The sequence below is a fragment of the Chaetomium strumarium genome (assembly GCF_033439665.1).
Source record: "Chaetomium strumarium strain CBS 333.67 chromosome Unknown B0T15scaffold_5, whole genome shotgun sequence".
In the NCBI taxonomy this organism is placed as follows: Eukaryota; Fungi; Ascomycota; class Sordariomycetes; order Sordariales; family Chaetomiaceae; genus Chaetomium; species Chaetomium strumarium.
The window spans coordinates 520,205-541,117 of NW_026944433.1; the positions used below are offsets into that span (position 1 = coordinate 520,205).

At 56.4% G+C, this 20,913-nt stretch overlaps 5 protein-coding genes across 5 annotated transcripts; 2 read left to right on the forward strand and 3 right to left on the reverse strand.

The window, feature by feature from the left end:
* Positions 1 to 897: 897 nt before the first annotated feature.
* B0T15DRAFT_485805 (aldehyde dehydrogenase domain-containing protein) lies at positions 898 to 2,590 on the reverse strand (the record flags this gene model as incomplete). Its single annotated transcript, XM_062866313.1, has 4 exons — positions 898 to 1,037; positions 1,119 to 2,007; positions 2,072 to 2,492; positions 2,526 to 2,590. 4 exons carry the CDS (start codon positions 2,588 to 2,590, stop codon positions 898 to 900), a joined length of 1,515 nt encoding a protein of 504 aa, XP_062719808.1.
* A 2,022-nt stretch (positions 2,591 to 4,612) lies between these two features.
* B0T15DRAFT_227359 (telomere repeat binding factor-domain-containing protein) lies at positions 4,613 to 8,310 on the forward strand. The gene is made up of 2 exons (XM_062862897.1): positions 4,613 to 6,085; positions 6,142 to 8,310. The coding sequence occupies exons 1-2, from the start codon at positions 4,711 to 4,713 to the stop codon at positions 8,094 to 8,096; spliced, it is 3,330 nt and encodes a 1,109-aa protein (XP_062719809.1). The 5' UTR covers positions 4,613 to 4,710; the 3' UTR covers positions 8,097 to 8,310.
* Positions 8,311 to 8,701: 391 nt separating this feature from the next.
* B0T15DRAFT_417879 (uncharacterized protein) lies at positions 8,702 to 12,394 on the reverse strand. Its single transcript, XM_062865499.1, has 4 exons — positions 11,938 to 12,394; positions 10,901 to 11,848; positions 10,139 to 10,824; positions 8,702 to 10,054 (listed from the first exon to the last, which is right to left on the reverse strand). Exons 1-4 carry the CDS (start codon positions 12,118 to 12,120, stop codon positions 8,968 to 8,970), a joined length of 2,904 nt encoding a protein of 967 aa, XP_062719810.1. The 5' UTR covers positions 12,121 to 12,394; the 3' UTR covers positions 8,702 to 8,967.
* A 448-nt stretch (positions 12,395 to 12,842) lies between these two features.
* B0T15DRAFT_227384 (Orotidine 5'-phosphate decarboxylase domain-containing protein) lies at positions 12,843 to 14,348 on the reverse strand. Its single transcript, XM_062862898.1, has one exon. The coding sequence runs from the start codon at positions 14,113 to 14,115 to the stop codon at positions 12,952 to 12,954; it is 1,164 nt and encodes a 387-aa protein (XP_062719811.1). The 5' UTR covers positions 14,116 to 14,348; the 3' UTR covers positions 12,843 to 12,951.
* Positions 14,349 to 16,685: 2,337 nt separating this feature from the next.
* Positions 16,686 to 18,203, forward strand: B0T15DRAFT_227460 (CDP-alcohol phosphatidyltransferase-domain-containing protein). Its single transcript, XM_062862899.1, has 3 exons — positions 16,686 to 17,083; positions 17,156 to 17,532; positions 17,611 to 18,203. The coding sequence occupies exons 1-3, from the start codon at positions 16,927 to 16,929 to the stop codon at positions 18,010 to 18,012; spliced, it is 936 nt and encodes a 311-aa protein (XP_062719812.1). The 5' UTR covers positions 16,686 to 16,926; the 3' UTR covers positions 18,013 to 18,203.
* The last annotated feature ends 2,710 nt before the right edge of the window (positions 18,204 to 20,913 follow it).

Here is a 20,913-nt window from a genome sequence, read left to right on the forward strand (position 1 = left end):
AAATGACCATCTTGCAAGGCCCCAAACCCCACAAAGTGAGCGGCCCGAAAACCAAGCCACTTTGAAGGGGGGGAAGGAATATACCTTATATGGCGAGACGGTACGGCGTAAGAGTTTTAAGAAACTTTGAGATGCGGCACAGCAACAACCACAGAGACCACACCGGGCCTTCTGCTCGTATCCTCTGACGAGAACAAGACGGCGTTGCCCACATAGTCATACAATACACAGCTTTCAATTCAGGCAGCAGCGGCAGAAGTTGTTTCAACCACGAGACAACATTACGGCTTATGGAGCGATAATGTGAGGATGATGGCAAAACGGTGTGCCATCTACCATCTCAGCTCTCAGATTGATTGAGAGTAATGGTGATGGGGACGTACAAGCCTGCTACGAGGAAGGTGCGACGGATGATTAACAGAAGGGAACGGACCGTGACTAGAGGTATGTATTGTCGCCCCCTGTAACAGAGTCACAGTCACTACGGCAACCGACACCGGCCTTGCAATTGACCCAAGCAGCTTTTGATCTCAAAGCACATCACATTGCCATCAAGCTTACGAAACTATCTCACAAAATACAGGCATCACTCGTCACAATCTGTCCAACGAGTACCATTCAGGGCCTCCGTTGTTTTCATGTTCATGGCCCTCATCTGATGAGGGGTCGTCCCATTCCCGAAGCGGCCTCCCGTCGCTCAACCCAGAGCCATTTGCGCGTCGAGTGCTCGTTTCCCATTTACCCACTAGCCCCTTACCCGAACGCCAACGCTTCCAGCATCGTCGCAAAACCGACAGGATGAATACGGTCCGACTCGGTGAGGAAGTCGGGGGGGGAAACCCGTGCATATTGCAGTCTTGAGTCTCCTTTTGGCTTTGCGGAGGGGAGTCAGCCGTTTTAGAACAACGCGCCCTGCATGTTGATGGAGACGCTCTTGTGCTCGGTGTAGTTCGACAACGCAATCTCGCCGAGTTCGCGCCCGATGCCCGAGGTCTTGTAACCGCCGAAGGGGACCTGGTGGGTCAACATGTTATGGCCTGTCGCAGTGACCCTGGTTAGTAAGTGAAGTAGATGGCAAAAGGAGGGCTGGCATAGTTGATGGATGGAGGGAAACTTACAGTTGACCCAGACGGTGCCGGCCTTGAGGCCGTTGCTGACGCGGATAGCGGTGTTGAGATCCTTGGTGTGGACGGAAGCCGCGAGGCCGTATGATGTGTCGTTGCCCAGCTTGATGGCCTCCTCCTCGGTCGAGAACTTGGAGATGGCGCAGACGGGCCCGAAGATCTCCTCCTGCATGATTTTCATGCTGTGCGTGACGTCGGCGAAAATGGTAGGTTGGATGAAGTAGCCCTTGTCGCCGTGGCGCTCACCACCCGTGACGACCCGCGCACCCTCCTCCTTGCCGGCCTTGATGTAGCCCATGATGCGGTCGTACTGAAGCTGGCTGACCTGCGGGCCCTGGAAGGTCTCCGGGTGGAACGGGTCGCCGACCTTGTTCTGCTCGGCCCGCTTCTTGAACGCCTCGACGACCTTGTCATAGATGCCTTCCTGCACGTAGATGCGAGAGCCGGCGCAGCAGCACTGCCCGTGGTTGTAGTAGATGCCGAAGTTGACCCAGCTAACCGCCTCCTCGATGTCGGCGTCGTTGAAGATAATGCTCGGACTCTTGCCTCCCAGCTCGAGCGTCACCTTCTTCAGGTTCGAGTTGGCCGCGGCCTTCATGATGGTGCGCCCGACAAGGGTTGAGCCGGTGAAGGCGACCTTGTCGATGTCCATGTGTGCAGAGATGGCGGCACCTGCGGTCTTGCCGAAACCAGAGATGATGTTGACGACTCCAGGCGGGAAGCCGGCCTCCTTGATCAACTGGGCCATGACGAGACCAGAGAGCGGTGTCTGCTCAGCTGTCTTCAGCACAATGGTGTTACCGGTCGCCAGCGCAGGGCCAATCTTCCACGCCAACATCAACAGCGGAAAGTTCCATGGCACGATTTGCCCGCACACGCCGATCTAGATGCCCCGTCGGTTGATTAATACATAGCTCAACACAGGTGGCTTCTCGGGTTCTGCATACCGGCTCTCGCTTTGTGTAATGGAACATGTCTGGGTTGACATCGATCGTCTGCCCATAGATCTTGTCGGCCCAGCCGCCGTAGTACCGGATGCAGCCAATGACGGCGCCAACGTCGCCACGCGCCAAGCTGATGGACTTGCCATTATCGAGCGACTCGACCGAGGCCAGGAGGTCTAGGTTCTTCTCGCAGAGCTCGGCCAGCTTCAGCAGGTAGATGCCCCGCTGTTGGGGTGTTGTGCGGCGCCAGACGCTATCGAAGGCCTTCCGCGCCGCGGCAACCGCAATGTCAACATCCTTCTCTGTGGCCTCATGGACTGAGCAGATAACCTCCTCGGTCGCCGGGTTGATGACCTCGAACTGCTTCTTTTCAACACCCTCAACGAACTCGTTGTTGATGAACCTTGGCGCAAGTGTCAGTTCGCTTCCAAAATCTCATAGGCGCAACATGACGTACAGTCCGGTGGGCTGCTTGTATGGCCCGGTGACCGGTGTCTTGAGCTCGACGAATAGGTTAGACATGTTGGCGGATAAGGGGTATCAGTTTGAAACAATCCGACTTCGAATGGTAAAGGAACGGAAAGCTGGGAAGTGGGAGACGGGTAGACTTGAAAGAGCTCCGATGGGTTCCCCCCCGCAGTTATATATCTTAAATCCGAGCAGAAGGTGAACGGGACAAAGCGTGGCGAGGAACTTGCCGGACAGCTCAGCACTCGGGCGATCCACAATGAAGCTCCTCGTGCTGCTCCCCCTCTCTCCAACGGTCGAGTGGAACGAGATGATGCACGGTTTAGGGATGCGAAGCGGGGTTGACGGGTCAATGGGGTGCGACAACAGGGCTGGGCATTGAAAGGCGATAATTGTGATTCGAGGGGAGCAAGCCACCTCGACGGCTGGCTCCTATCGGACGTGAGGAAGCTCACCTCAGACGTACAAACCTTTTGTTACATACAGGCTTTGTCACGACTCACTACGGGCCGTGTCCAGGGCGATGCCACCGTACAAAAGCTTATTTGCTATTGAAGCATTCCTACACAGTACCAGTTTCTCGATGCGACGGGAATTGCGTAGTTTGGTAGTCTATGATCGGTAACTGGAGGGCGACGTCCCGCTGGATCGACTCTCCTATCCACGCGTGCTTCCAGTTCTCATGCCTGGTTTCCCGCCTGAGCCTGCCTTCCCGCAGGCTGCCGTGGGCCCCGGTTCCCCGCAGGTCGGGGTGCAGAGCGGGGAAGTGCGCCCCACCATTGTGACGCTAAGCCGTGCTGAAGCGATCCCGATGCCGCACCGCAACAAGGACTTGTGACGCCTCCTCGACTATTGGCATGAACTTCTCAAAGCCTGTAGACCTGATTACCCTAGACAGCTTCCATCTGTCCTAGTTGCATGTTCTGCGACGCCACCTCTTGCAGTGCAGAAGTTACATACCTAACAGTATCGAACGTGTGAACACTGAGTCCCTCCCCGCATTTGAGAGACATCTGCAGGAGACGCCGTCCCACCTTTCCCGTCGGCAGTCAATGGCACTCTTCCCTTGTCATGTTCCTGTCGGAAGGTTGTAATTGCTGAATGGTGGATGTGAAAATGGAAAAGCGGGCCTACTCTGAACGTACCTTACATATCTCAAAGTGCTTTAAGCTTTGCCAACTGCAGGTTAATTAGCAACAATGTATTGTAGGTCGGGGAAGCTTGCTATGAGCTCGGGGTAATGTTTAGCGAAGCAATTGAGGAGTGGGACTATAAGTCCGCATGGCGTGGTTCTATTAGCCCCTTCCTGCCAACTGACGGCGAGATCCGGACACCCGGACAGATGGCGGTTAACGGCTCCGCTCGTCGATGCCGAAAGCAGGCTCCGGAGGGCCGGGATCCTTCCCTCTCCCCGTTCTGCATGCAAGGCCATTGAAGTCTATTGCTTACCGTCGACGTCTGCCTGACAGGGACCCGACCGGCCTGCGATATGCACTGGTTCAGTTGCAACTCAAGAGTCGTCTCAGACACCCCTCACTCGTTGCCGCCTTGCCACACCTTCTCAAACTGAGTATGAAGCGAAGCGCCTGGCTTCCGATTTAAAGGAGCCGCAGGGTGCTACTTGCGGCTAGCAGTATCAGTTTAGGGCGTTGTCTGGGCAGAAAGGCTCAAGATTTCGGCATTCCGATATCGACATCGCTGTTGCAACTTGACGTCACATGGAACGGAAAATGAATTTACCCTATGACACGCAAAAGGTTGAGAAAGCCCTGGATGCCGCTTCACGCTGTTGCAGCACTGAGATGGTTTCAATTTTGCGCACGGGCGATGCAATTTCCTGGAGTTCTCGGCCGATTGTGTATCGGAAGGCTGGGGCAGAAAATGAGGGCAACTTTTGGAGATCGGAGCTCCCAAAAATTTCTCCGACACCTCGTTCTCCCTCGCGCGACAGGCCACGACGGCATCGATAGCCAACATCCAACACCGTTGTAGCAATAAAAGCGATCTCGCGAACTCTAAAAGACCTGTAACTCACTTTGAGGCGCCGGATTGCGACTGTTGCCGCGTTACCATCCTGACAAGATCGGTCTCTGCACGAACTGCCCCGCTCAAGGACGCGAACAGGCCATCAGCTAATTCACCTCAATGGGCCGCGCAATTGCGACTTGCTCAACATGGCCGACGCGACGGATTTAGAAGCGGAGCTTCTTGCTGCCCTGGGCTCGCTCCCCGTGCCAAACGAGCTTGCAGCGACGAGTACGGATACGCCTCAACCTCAGCCGTTGGGCTCGCCAACCCAAGGCGAGAATGTAGTATCCGCGTCGCTCATGTCTCCTGATCGTCCTCCTCCTGCTCCTGCTCCCGACTCTTCTGCTGTTTCTATTGCTGCCACCGTCGCCGCTCCAGCTCCAGGGCCGGCCACGCCTTCTACTGTGTCCACTCTCTCGGCTCACGGTCCACTCCCAGCCCCCGAAACGAGCACGAAGGTTCCGAACCCACCGCCTCTTCAGCCAGCCCCGTCGTTTATGCAGGCACCTGAGCTGTCTCATGCAAATGCGACGTCTCAGCAGCCTCAGCAGCCTCTACAGCCTCTACAGCCTCTACAGCCTCTACAGGGTGTGCCCAACCCTGCGCCCCAAGAAACCGGTGGTGCACGTTCCCCGAAACGCCCTCGGAGCCCAGACGACACTGATGGAAGCAATGTGAAGCGTCAGAGGACGGATCATTCGGGGCAAGCTCAAGAGAATGGAGTGGAGGCGCCCAATTTCGATCTGGCAGCCGAGCTGAGCGATGCCCTTGCCGAGCTCGACCAACAAGCGAGACCGGAGGGCGACGATATCATCATGCCAGATGCGGACGCTGCGCAAACAGCCGTTGCGAGAGTCGCGACACCCGAGCTCGAAAAGGCCGAGAACAAGATCATGAAGGCTTCCAGCAACCCTTTCTACGTCATGCGCTCCATGAGCCTGCCCGTCTTGGGAAACATTGCGGTTCAGATCCTGCTCAGGCTGTCCCAGCAGCCGCTGGCTGAGACACAATCACTCTTAGCCGACCCCGAGTCCGAGTTCCGCAAAGCGTACGACATATTGCTCGATATCTTCCGATCGACCAGGAAAGCCTTTTCTGATTCTCCGCTGATGTCGCCGGACGAACTGGAAATCACCGACGTCGAAGACCGCGAGACAGTACGCATGTCGAATCTGGCCGCCACTGCTGCGAGTGTATTCGGCGCCCATGACGTCCCTTTGAAAGATGTACACGACGCCTTCTTCTCGGTCTTCATACCCGAAGATGGAGAGTATGGTTCACCATTGACCGAGTTCGTTGTCTGTTTGAAGACTCGTCTCTTGCTGGACGCTCTCGACAAGCCTGATCAATCCCAGGTGGTCTCGCGGCTTCTCAATGAGCTGTTTCCGGCGAATTTTGACAACATGTTGAAAGAGCGCAGCGGCGAGTCTCACTTGAACCCGGATGAGGAGGTCCTCGTCAGTCAAATCCGAGAGCGAAGGGAACTGCTGGTCCGGAGTGCAGCTGACGAACCCATCAAAAGTACGTGTCTCCCTTACACATTCACTTTTAGGCTTACATTTTGCTAATTCCACTAGAATCTCTTGAAGCTCAGTCGTCCTCCGCGAAGCTTGCAGAGGGCTTGAGCGCCTTTCTGCAGAGCCACCTCGGCGTAGTCGTGGATTACGCAGAGAAGTACGGTGTGAATATTCCTCCCAACGAGGACGAGATTGTCACCTCCAACGCCCCCCAAGAAGAGCATGACGGTTTAGCTGCCCTTCTGCATTCGCACCTAGCTAAGTACGAAGGGGTCACTGAGCCAGGGCAGGGTGCCCTCTCTGCTGGAAGCATCCCGGGGCAAGTCGGCTTACTAGAGAATGGCAACGATGACTTGACAAAGCTTATTGAGGAAGGGATCTCTAAGCACGTGCCTGAGCTGAGAGATGCGTCGACGAACCAGCATACTTCGGCAGGACTTGCAGACTTTGATTCCAAGAATCTAGCGTCGTTGATATCCGAGAAACTGAAGAACGAACTCGAGATTCCTACCCACGGACTTCCGGGTCTGTCCACGGCCGACGGGTCCAGCCTGGCAGGACCAGCAGCAATGCATCCTCAGTTCATGGCGCAGCTCACCCACAACAGTCAGGCAGCATACCAACCATACACACAGAATTCAGCTTCTGCAACCCCTGCTGCAGCGGATGGGGAGGCTCTGCCTCCCAACCAGTCCATGCCGACCGCTGCACTGTATGAGAAAGCCCGGCAAGCGGCCGTGGCCAAGTCTTCTAACACAACCAGACGCGAAGGCTTGCATTCTACACGGAGGCCGTGGACGCCTGAAGAGGAGAAGGCGCTCATGGCCGGGCTTGACATGGTTAAAGGGCCGCATTGGAGCCAAATTCTCCAGCTGTTCGGCAAGCAAGGTACCATCTCGACCATCTTGAAGGACCGCACGCAGGTCCAGTTGAAGGACAAAGCAAGAAATCTGAAGTTGTTCTTCCTGAAGACAAACTCAGAGATGCCCTATTACCTCCAAAGCGTGACAGGAGAGCTGAAGACCAGAGCGCCGAGTCAGGCGGCTCGCAAAGAGGCGGAGGAGAAAGCGCGCATGCAGGTGGAAGAAGAGCAGGCGAGAATCCAGGGTATCATGACTCTGGCGGGCGGCCTGCAGAACCACCGGCCTGTCTCTAGCGCTCCGCTCGCTGCCTCGCCGCCGAAACAAAGTAGCCCCGTGACGGCTGCGGTGGGAGGAACCAGCATGTCAATGAGCAGTATGACGGTGCCGGCGGCAGTTCCCATCTCGCCGCGGGTGAAGACGGAGCCGTCAGACCATCAGTTGTTCCCCAAAACCACGGCATTTCCTCCGATCCAGCCAGCCCCGGCTCCGGCTCCGGCTCCAGCAACGCCACAAGCCGCCCGACATCCTTTGCCACCGCTTCAGCCCTTTCCGAGTCTGCCGCCACTGCAGCAGCAGCTGCGCGTCCAGCAACCGCAACAGCTTCGTCCTCAGGAAGCGCAGGATGCGGCGGTGGCGTTACCGCAGCAGCGACCACCGCAAACCCAAGCATCAGCACAGTTGCAAGCACTTCCCCAACAGCAGCACCAGCAGCAACATCACCAGGTGCATCCACAACAGCAGCAGCCGCCACCACTACCGCAGCAACAACAGCAGCAACAACCGCAACCGCCGGTCCAGAGCCAGATTCAACCTCAACCCAGCAGCGCACAACAGCCCGTTACGCAGCCTTCGCCGGCCCCTCAGCCAGTGCTACCTCAACCGGCCACATCTCAACCCACATCTCAACCTTCACCGCAAACTTCACCGCAGCAGCCGCCACAGGGCCAAGGGCCGGCAGCCCCCCCTGCTGCCGCAGATCACCAACACCACCAACCTTTGCCGACACCGCCTATTCCGCCCAATCACCATTCCACGCCCGACCATGCCCAGGATACTGAGTTCATTGAGAAGCTGCAGGCTGCCATCGCTGACGAGAACCACCTCTCCCAGGCTAGTCAGGCTACAGCGGTGTCCGGCGGCTCGGTGCACTAGATGTGATATTGGGGATGGTAGGCATACAGAGAGCTGTGCAACACTCCGATTACTATTGCATCGTCTACACCGGGTCTAGGGAGCTTGGACTTGCTGCGCATCCTGACACAACGGATAGAAGGAGGGAAAGAGCACGATTAAAAGCGGTGACCATCACAAGAGCGTTTATCGTTGAAGTATTGACTTTGTTTTGCGGACTACACGCATAAAATGCCTATTACCGGAGAGGCTTTATTTTGGTTTTAGTCTAGCTGGCAGTCAGTCAGTCAGTGGTATGGCGCTCTGATAGACTGGATGGAGAGGGTTTTGGGGCTGTTTTCCTTTCTTTAGAAAGAGTCCTAGCAGATGATACCATGGGATAGGCGTTGGCCTGGTAGGTCTGAACTGAGATTATACATTTGTCAAGTATCAAGTATCTTCACCATTACTTACCTTACGTACCTGGTAGACTGTGGATGTGAGTCGAAGTGTGAGCCGTTGACTTGACTTGAGCAGCCCAGACCTTTACGGCCCGTGCCCTCATCGAAGCCAAGTCTGAAAGAAGAAGAATGAATGGACTTTTGACATAGTCTGCTTGCCCTGTATACATGGGCCTGGTGGCAATACGGAGAGGGAAATCGCTGATATACCGAGTGAAGTCCCTATAGAGAGACATGGCTTTGGGCCAGTCATGATGTATTAATACTCCAATTCGGACCTCTTCTAAATAACTATTCTGAGCGCCTGTGAACCTTGACCAGGACCCGGATATATATATATATAAGTTCCCCAAAACAACCAAGGTGAGCTCCCTCTAGGTACCTGGTAAGCGTAGTATATCTCTCCCACTTCGACACCAAAGCAAAGCCCCCTCTTTTCACCCTCCGAGTCCTCAAAAGGGCACATACTGATTCAGCAAACTCCAGACACTATCATCCCCAAAATCGCCCGCAAATTGACAAAACGCCGGACCCGAACCCGTCGCCCCTATCCCTCCCCCTCCTCCTCCTCCGCCTCCGCCTCCGCCTCCATCTGCTATCTCTGTGGTCACATTGCCATTCCCGTTCACCTCCACCCCGTTACCGTTACCTGTCCCTGTCCCGGCATAGTTTGACGCACCACCACCATCACCACCACCCGAACCCGAACCCGCACCAGAACCGTGAAACTCAAACCCCCACGCGGAACCGGAACCGGAATGATTGAGACCAAACCTCCCGCCCAGGTCGTGATACACCAGATCGCTGGTCGCATAGATAGGCTGCAGGCTGGCCCAGTCAAAGTCGCTGGGCAGCGTCCAGTCTATCGCGCTGCTGCCATCGCCGCCATTACCTGGTTGGCTATGCTGGGTGGTGGTGGTATCTGTGCCTGTGGTGTCGGTGGTGCGGAACAGGTCCGGGTCGAGGTTGAAGTTGAACTCGCCCGGCGTGGCTGAGACTGATGATACCGACGAGGAGGTTACACGGTTGTTGTTGCTGCTTGAAAGGGGGTTGAAGGAGGTGGTCGTCTGTTGAGGAGGACGGGAGAAGTCGTTGGTGGTGTCTGCTGTGCTGCTGGCCGGAGTGGATACATTTAAGCTACTGTTGCTGGTAGGTACTACAGGTAGTTTGCTGACGGACGGAGAATGGTTGGAAAAGCTCGTCGTGCTGCTGGTGGTGGTGTGCGGCGTGTCGGCGAGAGACGGGACGGTGCTGCCTGTGCTGCCTGTGCCGGTGGACGAAGACGACGGCGTCAGCATGGCGCGCGCCGCGCGGCAGGATATGCCTAGCGCCCGCTTCAGCCGCGGGTAGATGGCGCCGAGGACGCCGAGGGCCGACCTCGCCAGGGGGTTGCGCTGCGACATGGCCTCGAAGCGCTCGACGGCCCACTGGAAGTGCTGGAGTGCGCTCTGCACCAGGTCCGGGTGCTCCTTAGGGAAGAGGATGTAGATGGCGGCCATGAGGACGATGGCGTCGAAGGTGCCGAAGAAGAGCGAGAACCTAAAATGCGGTTAGGCATCTACAAGAAAAAGGGGAAACAAAATTAAGATAAAATAAAATAAAAGAATAAAACAGAGAACGCACGTCTTGTACATCCGCGGCTTGAGCGCCATAAAGTGCAGCCGCTGGGCGTGCAGCATGTCCAGACTCGCCTTGAGCGCCTCGGTCCGGCTCTTGGGCCGTGTGAAGATGTACGGCCGGTGTAGCGCCATCAGCTCGAAGCTGGTGATCTGCGGCAGGATGGCGCGCGCCAGGTTCATCCAGTAGCACTCGGGCAGGCCGTCGAAGCGCCTGTCCGGGTTCTGCAGCCGGAAAAAGGCGGGCATGCTGGCGTCGAGGCGCAGCACCTCGTTGTGCAGCCGGTCGACGCGACTGAAGTCCTTGGGACACGGCCCGTCCTTCTGCAGCTCGAGAACCTCCTTGAGCGGCTGGATGATGTGGTGCGTCCAGAGCTCCCTCGTCAGCGGCGTGGGCGGGTCGTTGTCGCCGCGCGGCACCACGGGCGTCCTGGACCGGTCCCTGGGCACGGGCGCGTCAACGGGCAGCGTAGGGGTTGCCATGCCCAGGCTCGCCGTGGTCGGGCGGCCCAGCACGCAGGCCATGTGCAGGTCCCAGCAGACCAGCGTCATCCAGCACTTGCGCCGCCGCTGGATGTACCACTGGTTCTCCAGCACCGCCTCGGCGCTGTCGCTCGCCGGCTTGGGATCCCGGCTGTCCTGGTGCAGCCCGATTTCCTGCGCGTCGCGTATTGCCGAGCCCACGGCGTGCCACTGGTAGAATCATCCCGTTAATAACCCTCCCCACCACACCCTGAAACGAGAGAGACCCCAAGAAGAAATCACCTACCGACTCAGTCACCCACCCAAAATACTTCAGAAAGCTCGCCCTTACCCACCCGGCCAGGACGGTATTCAACCCCATCCCCCGCTTCCCCAAGACCGCCAGAATCTCCATGCCGCTCTCACTATACTCCCTCGCCAAATCCTCAAATGTCATGCCGCCGGCATACTTGAGCCCTTGCAACACCCCGTCCCCCCAATTCCCCGCCTTATCACCGCCCCCCTTAACAACGTCAACGTCATCATTACTAGTATCATCATTATCATGATCAAGCGTAAGCAGCGCAACAGCGCAAACCTGAAACACCACGGCCGGGAACGCCCTCAACTCCACGTCCAGCGCCCCCGGGCCGGGCCCCCCGCCCGAGAGCAGCGTGAACGGCTGGCGGTACCATTCGCTCAGCTGGGCGTCGAACACGTCGCGGTCCAGCATGTCGTACTGCCAGTTGAACTCGGTGAAGTAGATGGTGCTCAGGCGCTCGATCGCCGCGCGCGGGGGGAGTTGGCGGATCAGGCTGCGGTAGCGGTCGCGGGTGGCGATCGCCTCCGGGGTGGTGCACGCTGCTGCGGCTGCTGACGACATGAAGGGTTGGGAGGGGGAAGAGGAGGAGGAGGTAGCTGTGTTGATGGCTTCGATGCGGGTGAGGAAGTCGAGCGTGTTGACGCCTGTGTGGGAGTAGCCGAAGGCGGTTGCTTTGGTGGGGATGCCGGTTATGACGGTTGTGGTTGTGTCGGTGGTGGATTCATATTCCTCATCGAGGGCTTGTTGGGCCGCCATGGTGATGCAACCGCCGGGGGAGGCCGACGACGCCGTGCCCTTGCTGGTCATCACCGCCCTGCCATTGCCATTGCCATTGTTCTGCAGCTGTTTGGCAGTCGGCGCCCCCTTTTCATATTGGCATGCGCTCTGTTTGTTGCGCGAGACGCAGTTTGTGCAGGGAAGCTTGCGGTCGCACTGCGGGAATATATGTGAGCCTTGGCTCTGCCCGTCGCAGCTGAGTTGGAAATTCCAAAAGAAAGAAAAAGAAACACAGTTACACACACCTTCTGCTTCCGCCGATGGCACTCGGTGCACGAGATGACGATCCTCCTCCGCTTGCGCGGCGGCGGTCTCGCTTCTTGTTCCTGCTTAGTACTAGTAGCCGCCGGCGCATCGGTCCAGCCCAGGTCCGCCGCGGGTGCCCTGTCTCCCGGACCGGTCGGCAGCGTGGAAGCTTCAAGGAACATGACGGAAACTCGGCCTGACTACCTTATTACCTAGTCGGGGTAAATAGCAGGACACGGACTGCGTTGAGTAAACAATTCCGGCGCCGGATCGAATGCGAGCCCCGCGCTTATGCTTATTCATCGCTCAGTTGTCGCGGACTGGGCCCTGCTCCAGGCGAGGCAAGTCGGGGGTTCAATTGTTTGTCAACCCGTCTCGGATCTCGAGAGATGAGGTCGCACTCTTTGAAGGATTGGTAAGCTGGCATCCGCCGCTGCACGGCTGCCCGGTTCGGTGGGGGAAAGAGCGGGCAACGGTCCCATGTCTCCAAGCTTTGCCGGGACTGGTCCTTCCCGCACGCTAAGGCCCGTTATCTCCAGGCCCCCTGCCGGCGCTTGCAGCCCCTGGAGTCCGTTAACACCGAACCGGAGGCACCTCCGTTACCATGGATGTTTTCACCCTTGTTCAGAGATCACATGTCTGACGCAGTGAAGCCAGACTTCGGGTGTTTGAAGCAAAGATAAGGACACCACCCCGTACGGAGTAAAAGCGTATAATATGCAGCACCCTGGCGGAAGCCTTGTTTTTTGCCTTCGCCGTCGAACCCAAAGTTTTACATACGGCAGAGACATCATCCTTAAGTTCTAATAAACCGTGTCTTTGTTGTCCCCCCCGCTCCTCCAACGTAAGACGCAGGCCCCGCAATATTTGTCAAGGTAGGTAGTTCTCCTGTAGATCTTCCCTCTTCCCCCCCTCGCGAATCATCAGGGTATGTGTACATATGTGAAGCTGCCTAACCATCATCCACTTGAAGCCCAACCAACAAGCTTATTATTAAACTCCCCCCCGCTCCATTATGCCAGACGCGCCAGATACGCCTTCCATGCCTTCCTCCTGTACCGCTCCGCCTCCGACGGCGGGTCGCCGGCCGAAATGATGCCGCGCCCCACGATGACAATGTCGGTGCCGCAGACGTTGATCAGCTTAGCCGGCGTGTTGTACTGCTGGCCCAGGCCGTCGCCCTCGAGCTCTCCATTGTCCTCCTCGCCCGGTGGCGGCAGCTTGCAACCGGGCGTCATGTGGAGGAAGTTGTCGTCGGGCGCCGAGTTGAGGCACTCCTGCGCCACGTAGCCCATGACGAAGCCCTTGTGCTCGCGCGCCGCCTCGACGCACGCCTGCGTGTACTCCTTGGTCATGAGGCAGCCCTTGGTCGACATCTGTGCCAGCAGCAGCAGGCCACGGTCCAGTGGCGCCTCCTCGATGCCCGGGAAGATGTCCTCGTCGCCCTCCTCGGTGGTCTTGGACAGCCGCGGCGAGTCGGCCGGCTCGAAGGACTGCGTCACCGTCGTGATGGAGACAATGCTCCCTTTCCGGCCGTCAACGTTCCCGTTGTCCTTGGTCTGCTGCTCCTTGGCCTCGAGCCTGCTGCTGCGGGGCTCCTCACCTTTCTCGTCGCCGCCACCGGCCGGCGCCTGCTGCGCCTGCGCCGCCTCCTCGCGGTCGTCGAACTGGTCCGACACGGGCGTGCCCACCGTGACCGACGTCCTGACCTCGTACGGCAGGCGGTGCTTCCACTGCGCCGCCGCCTCAGCCATGGCCCGCACCATGTCCTTGCCCGCGTCGATATTGGCGTTAGTGATGTGCGCCCACTCTATTATGCGCGCCGTGCCGGCCGTGTACTGCATCTGCACCGTCTTGCCGATGTCGACGAACTTGCGGTCCTCGAAGATGAGGAAGCCGTGCTTCCTCGCCAGCGCCGCCAGCTTGGCGCCCGTGCCCGTGTGCGGGTTGTAGTCCCACCCGGAGACCAGATCGTAGTGCGTCTTGAGCACCACGATCGACGGGCCGACCTTGTCCGCGAGCGTCAGGAGCTCCCGCGCCGTCGTCACATCGGCGCTGAGGCAGAGGTTGGAGGCTTTGAGGTCCATCAGGCGAAAGAGGTAGCGCGTGAGCGGGTGCGTGGCCGTCTTTGCCCGCTCGGCATAGCTCTGGGCCAGAGTTGGATGGCGGTCTGACATCTTTGTCGTTTTGTGATGCAGTGCAAGCCGCAAAGAATGGCAAGAAGCGTCGCAAGTCAGGATAAATCGGGGTTCAGCAGTGGGGAGGTCTGGCAGCTCTTCTCGATCTTTTGTAGACCCTGACCGCTAGACGAATTGTGGCGACCGGCGAGACCCGGTAGCTTGGAAGCGACCCACGGAGACGCAGGTATGCCCGAAAGTGACGATGAGTTGGCCGACTATATTAGCGGACGCCACGGAAATGCGCCGCTATTTTGGCGTTTTCTCCGAAACGTTGCAGCTGGTGAACTGAGCAGCTGATCGGGGTGCCGACGAGTCGTCACTGATGGAAGAATGAGAAAGGAAACGGGAGGGAGCAGGCGCACAACGGCCCGGATGGGAGGCTTTGGGGGGCGATATCAAACAACGAAAGACAGTGTTCGACAGAAAAGAAAGGACAGGGTCTCTTCACTCTCTTCAACTCTTGATGGATCTTGGTGCAGCGGGTCCCGTATGGGCGGATGCGAGTTTGCTAGCTCGACCCCGCAGCCCTGAGCACGCTTTCCACTTCGGGAGAGCAAGAGGACAGGAGAAATCGCGGTCTGGACTTTGCACTGTCGAGCTGAAAAGTGGGATACGACACCAAGCTTCAGAAAGAGGCGGCAATGGGCTGGGAGCCAAGTCTTATTATAGTCAATGGCCGTCCAGGCCGCATATCATGGATAACTGAATGAGAGTGTAGCCCAGCAAATCCAGTCGAGGCCCCGCGGATTTGCAAACACTCAGAAAAAGCAAAGCAACACAGCAACAGAGTGGAACGGATCGATCCAACGCCAGCTAACGGCTCTAACCCCCAGCCAGTCATGCGGGCTTGGCGCCGACCCTGTGTGCACAATGGGACGATGCAATGCAGGCACCGGTGAGTCGAGACTCGAGCGCTAGAGGCGGATGCCGATTGTGCAATGCTTATGTCCAGCTCAAGCAACAGACCAGAATTGGTACGAGACTCGAAAAATAGAAGTAGATGTCTTAGAGTATCGGTATTGTGCCCGGGACATCACCGCACGGCGACACCCGCCATAGAGATGCGGCTGTCAAATTCCTGTTGAACTTGAATCGGAACGGAATTGCCGTTTGTGCCGGCCCTTGCTGTGCACAAGCTCAAAACTAAGCCCCAGTCGTCTCTGTGGGGTCACAGTGCGCGGGCCCAGATCTACCAAACATCTCATCCGAGCCTCGGAGAGACCACCGAGCTCCGGATATCGCATGCTATGAAGAGTATGATTGGACGCCCGTTCCGAGGTCAGGATGCAATGCTGTCTCCCTGGGTGGCTTCATCAGTCATTGAGAGTTGACAAAAAGCTCAGCCTTGAATAACCATCCGCTAGACCGTGTCTTGGTGGTCTTACAGTCCAAAACGGGAGACTCTTGCGGCTAGGGCCGGCTTGATTTAGAGAAGATTATACCTCACCGGCAGCAGCATCTTTGTGGGCATCTAGACCATTGCAATCTCCATGCAACAGCTTTGGCCAAGTAGGAGCAACAGAGAGCGCTAATAAGCTCAGCCCCAGCACACTGATGCAGGGCATGCTGTAGTCGAGCGAGACCTACATGGTCCACGGACCACATCCCCGGCAGCCGCATGCAGGGCAGCAATCTGATCTATCTCGAAGCGCCCGGAGCGCAATCCGATGGGGTGCTTGAGATGTGCGAGTCTGCAGCTTCGATTGCCCGCAAGCTGCAGGGCTGCTCAATACGAGCACAGACCCAGGGCAACTCCCGTTCCCACAACTGACGGCACAAGTTGCGAGGTGGGCATGCTCGCCGCACGCGACGATGTCCCTGCCAACCACACACTGAGTAGTTGAGGTCAGAGTAGAAGCCGATATATGGTCCGCTACGCAAGGCGGACATCGTCGTCGAAAGGCTCGAGACGCTCCAGAGTCGAGGCAAAGAGGATCGATGCAGTCGTGACCTCGGAGCAACCAACCAGGAACGGCCCGGGGTTCCGCGTCATTGTCCCTTAACCTCAAGGAAATGCTCCGCGGTCCGCGAGAATGCGGTCAAATACCGGCCCGTTCGTGGCGAAGGGCACGAGCGGGTCAGCTCCATCCTCTGACTCTCTCACCAAGCCAAGCCTCAAATAATATTGAACCGTGTTCCACTTTGTACGCGCAGCCACTGCGCAGCACCAGAAGGATCCGCAAGAGATTGTCATCAGCGCGTTCAATTGGCGCTCATCAGCGAACAGCGGACTTAATATCAGAGACACTCACGACACCCTATGCTGGGAAGTTGTGTTCAGGGCTGATGAGGCGATCGTATGTAGCAGCCTCGAGACAGCCCTAGCGAGGCGTTGGGCGCCCCACTTGCTCATCTTATCGTCTTTCGGCAACGGTGTTGATTTCGAGATTTCGCGTACTACATAGTGCCAAGCTTCTTATCGATATCGCAAATTCCGAGACCCAACGATCGATTACGCGCCACTCGTCATCGATGCCATCGAATGTTGTCCGACAAGGCCGGTCCGCAAGTCCACAACTTCCGGAATCCCCGAGACCCCGAGAGTGCATCTCAGTCTTTGCGGTCCGTCTCCAACGGCGATCCGTTACACTCATTGACACCATCGCTGCCCTTCCAACCGTCCGGAGCTTTCGCCTGCTCCTTGTCTTTGTTAATACCCACATCAGATTGCGAATTCCGCATCACCCGGATCGCTCGGGGTCCAGCTGTGCAAAGCCGGTCCGATAAAACTTCGAGCGCAGTTGATCGAGGCGGGAGGAGTAAATCTCTGTATCTCTTTGGATGATTCACGAGTAGAGACGAGCACCCATGTCTGGAACGAAGAATCGGAGACAGGGCACAGCGGGTGCCTCCCCGGAAGATAAGGAGATTGCGCGAAGCAATGGAAGCGCCCAGGTAGCAGACGATACCATCGCTGATGGGGAACCTCGGGAGAATATCTTTTTGCTGTGGCCAAACATTATCGGTACGAATCGCGAAAAGGATGGATGGGTATACTTGGCGCCGTCGCAAGCTAACTGTTCCATTCCCCCCGCAGGCTACTCCCGCATCGTCCTGGCCGTTGCCTCGCTCTACTACATGCCACTGCACCCACGCACCTGCTCTATCCTTTATAGCGTCTCCTGCCTGCTCGACGCGCTTGACGGCTATGCGGCGCGCTACTTTGAGCAGTCGACCCGCTTCGGCGCCGTCCTCGACATGGTGACGGACCGGTGCACCACGGCCTGCCTGCTCGTCTTCCTGTCGTCAGCCTTCCCGCGCTGGGCCATTCTCTTCCAGGGCCTGATCTCGCTCGACCTGGCCAGCCACTACATGCATATGTACGCGACGCTGGCTATGGGCGGCGCCGAGAACAGCCACAAGAACATCGACAAATCGCGCAGCCGCATCCTGTCGCTTTACTACACCAACAAGGTAACGTTTCATCCTCCCATCTAGTTGGACCTCCGGTCATCCCACTCCAGCCACACTTAACTTACCCGTTCTCCACAGACCGTCCTCTTCATCATGTGCCTGTTCAACGAAACCTTCTTCATCGCGCTGTACCTGCTGTCCTTCTCCTCCCCCTTTCTCTCCCCCTCCCTGCTGCAGACCGTGCCCGACCACGCGGCGCGCGAGGCGATCCAGCACCACGGCGCGCAGGTCAACTCGTCGCTGCTCAAGCAGATATTCACGAACCCGTACAGCGCGGGCGCGCTCGAGCTCGCGCGCGCCAACAAGATGGACAGCTTCTGGCCGTGGGTGGTGGCGGGCGTCAGCTTCCCCGTCATGGCGCTTAAGCAGATCATCAACGTCGTGCAGCTCGTCAAGGCGAGCAAGTGGCTTGCCGAGGGCGACCTCAGGGCCAGGAAGGCGGCGGGGTTGCCGAGAAGGAGCAAGGGGAAGACTGCTTAAACTTTGGTGGGCTGAGCGGGGAACAACATTCTCTTGGGTGCTGTATGCGGGTAACCAATGGGAAGAGATTGGTGCTTTTAGTTATTGAGAGGAGGGGGGATCTAAACATAAATAAGGGAGGTTGACTTTCGACTTCGTGGGAGGCGAGTTAGGGCTGGTTTACTGAGATCCGAAGGGATGTATTCTCGGAATACCATGCTTTGGTCTCTCTTCGGGCGTTTATTTGGGACAGGGAGGCGGTCGGGCGGGAGCATCAAGGACGGGCTGGTCTGGTGTGTGAAAAAAAAACACCATAAAGACTTGAGGACGGAGCCAGGCCGTTGCCGGTAAGCCGAGAGCACCCGTCAGTGTTTGATTTTGGGACTCACATGCTCAGCATAATTAGAGGTATTTCGTTTCTTCATCCTTCTTCCCATTCAGTGTCCGTTCATTTCTGTATATATACCTTGCTATTGAGTTCATTTTAGGGCCACTAGTTCGCTTTTCCTTCCGTTCTTTTTCTTCACCCTTAACTATGCCTTCCTGTGGTAGAGTCAGCTTAATGCTCTCCTCAACCGGAGCCAAGTTGACGGATTGTCTTCTTGCTAATTCAAAGCTGTATAACTCGGAGCAAATAATCATTGCATAAGGTCTGTTGATGAGTCGACACTGCAGTGCCTTCATTCGTATCATACGATCTCTGGTACCTAGCTGTTCTTCTTTCAGCCATCTTTGATTACCATGGGAGAGATCATAAATGAATTTCCACGAGGGTAGACTCTTAAAAGCACCTGAGTACCTAAGAAACTAGCAGGCAAGGTGCGTCCCTGAGCGAGTGGTGTCTCCAGGTGTTGGATTTTCGCTCTCTTCTTTCCCCTTTACAGTTTTTATTTCTCAGCTAGGCAAATGTGATGGGCAGAGTAGGTAACCTGAGCTCCCTCTGAGCGAAGTAAGCCTTGCAACAAGCTTGTCACGCCGCCAGTCCAGGCGAGTCAAACAAATATAATATTGGGGAGAATAGATGAAAACAGAAAGAAAGACGACTAAGAAGACAAAAACGCAGTCAAGGAAGAAAACGACAAAGAAGAGGAGGAAAAAGCACAAAGTAGAAGGCGAAGAGGACGAAGAAGGAAATTTGATAGACAGATAACGTATCTTATCAGCGAGCCGATCATATCAGCGAGCCGATCAATTTCCACCACACCAAAACATCTATCCTCAATTACAATACACTAACACTAGGAACCAACTATAATTACATCAGAAACAGCTGAATCAGACCCTTCTGCAACCTCCTGGCACGTACGTACATTATGGCCAGGCTTGCCGCACACACCACAGCACCGAACCTTCGTACGACCCCCCCCTGTACCACCACCGTCCGGCTGCGTTTCTTGTACCACCTCCCCAACCACGGCCTTCTGGTCTAGTAGATCCTTTGCATCCTGTACTGCAAGTGATCCTCCAAGCTGCACGCGTGTTCTTTTGGCTCTCCGGCGCTTGCTTAGTGCCTCGTTGGCCTTACGGAGCGAAGAGACCTCTGACCAAAGGAGGGCCACCTGGTGCATCATAGCCATCGTACCCTTAGTAAGTTGATCCACAGCACCTAATATTAAAGTTGGAGAGCTGTTTTAATAGTTGGCAATGCAAGTCTTGATAAGTGTTGACTGCGATTTGGCTTCTCGGGGGTTATATGGTGTCTGGAAGACCCAAGATTATGCAGTGCTAGGTGTGACGAAACCACAGGCAGTCCTGCCTCTGAAAGGGTTCGCCGGTCGAAGGTATCTGCTGGTCGGACTATAGGTCTTGGTGAAGCCAAAAGGTTCACAACAATGCAAGTCGCAATGTCTGCACAGTAATATAGGGCTACCTTACTGCTTGTATTGCTCACTAGAGGACTCCCAGAGCCCTCCCTAACGAATGACTATATACTAGCTATTTCCCCGTGGACGCTCGTGCTCGCCGTCGTCCTCGAGCGTCCATGTGGGGCATCCTGCGGCCTTACGCTTCCTGATTGGTAACCCCGTCACCTGCATGGTCCCACTAGGTCGGGTTATATGGTTGGTTCGTAACACTAGGTCGTGAGGTTGGAGGTGTCGGTGTACGAAGCTTTACGTCTAGCGTAGAAAGGATCTTCTCTGGATCGTATAGTACTAGGCCAGCCCCTGCAAAGCCACCCTGTATGTTCTTCTCCGTTATAGAAGCAAAGAAGGCCTTGCGAAAGCCGCAGAGGAACTCGAGCTTGCTGATGTGGTTGATATGCGTGCGTATTAAGTCCTCAATCTGGCGACCGTATGACTGTTTCAACGGCCCAAAGCAGCCAACATCAAGTGGCTGGAGCTTATAGGAGGAATGCGGAGGTATGCAGAGCGTGATGATGTTATTCTCCTGGCAGTAGAGCTCGAATTCGGTAGAGTAGTGGCTTTTGTGGCCGTCGAGGATCAACAACCGCTTTTTGCCCTTTGTACGAGGTGCTATATAGAAGTCGAAGTGCTTGATCCAATCTAGGCCTACCGTATTGGTAGTCCAGCCGTTATCGGTAGTTATAATACGCTAGTTTGCTAGGAGGTTGCACTCGGTATACCAGTTAGCAAGGTAGTATTGCGCAGCCAAGATGATGAAGGGCGGGATAGCCCAGCCAAACGCATTGACTCCCTGGATCACCGTTACCCATTCGCGGTTACTAGGCTGGGCGAGTTTCGCCTTGCTAAGGCCGTCAGAGGTCGTAACTACTATGCCCGCAGAGATAATGCCCATTATAAACCTAGTCTCGTCGAAGTTGTAGATATCGTCGTCCACGATACCGTACTTGGCCTTAGTGTTCCGTACGAGCGCGAACTACTCGGCAATGACCTTTGGATCCTCGCACTTAGCCCTCTGGTAGTCGTACCGACGTGTCCAACGTATCCGGAGCTCTGGCTT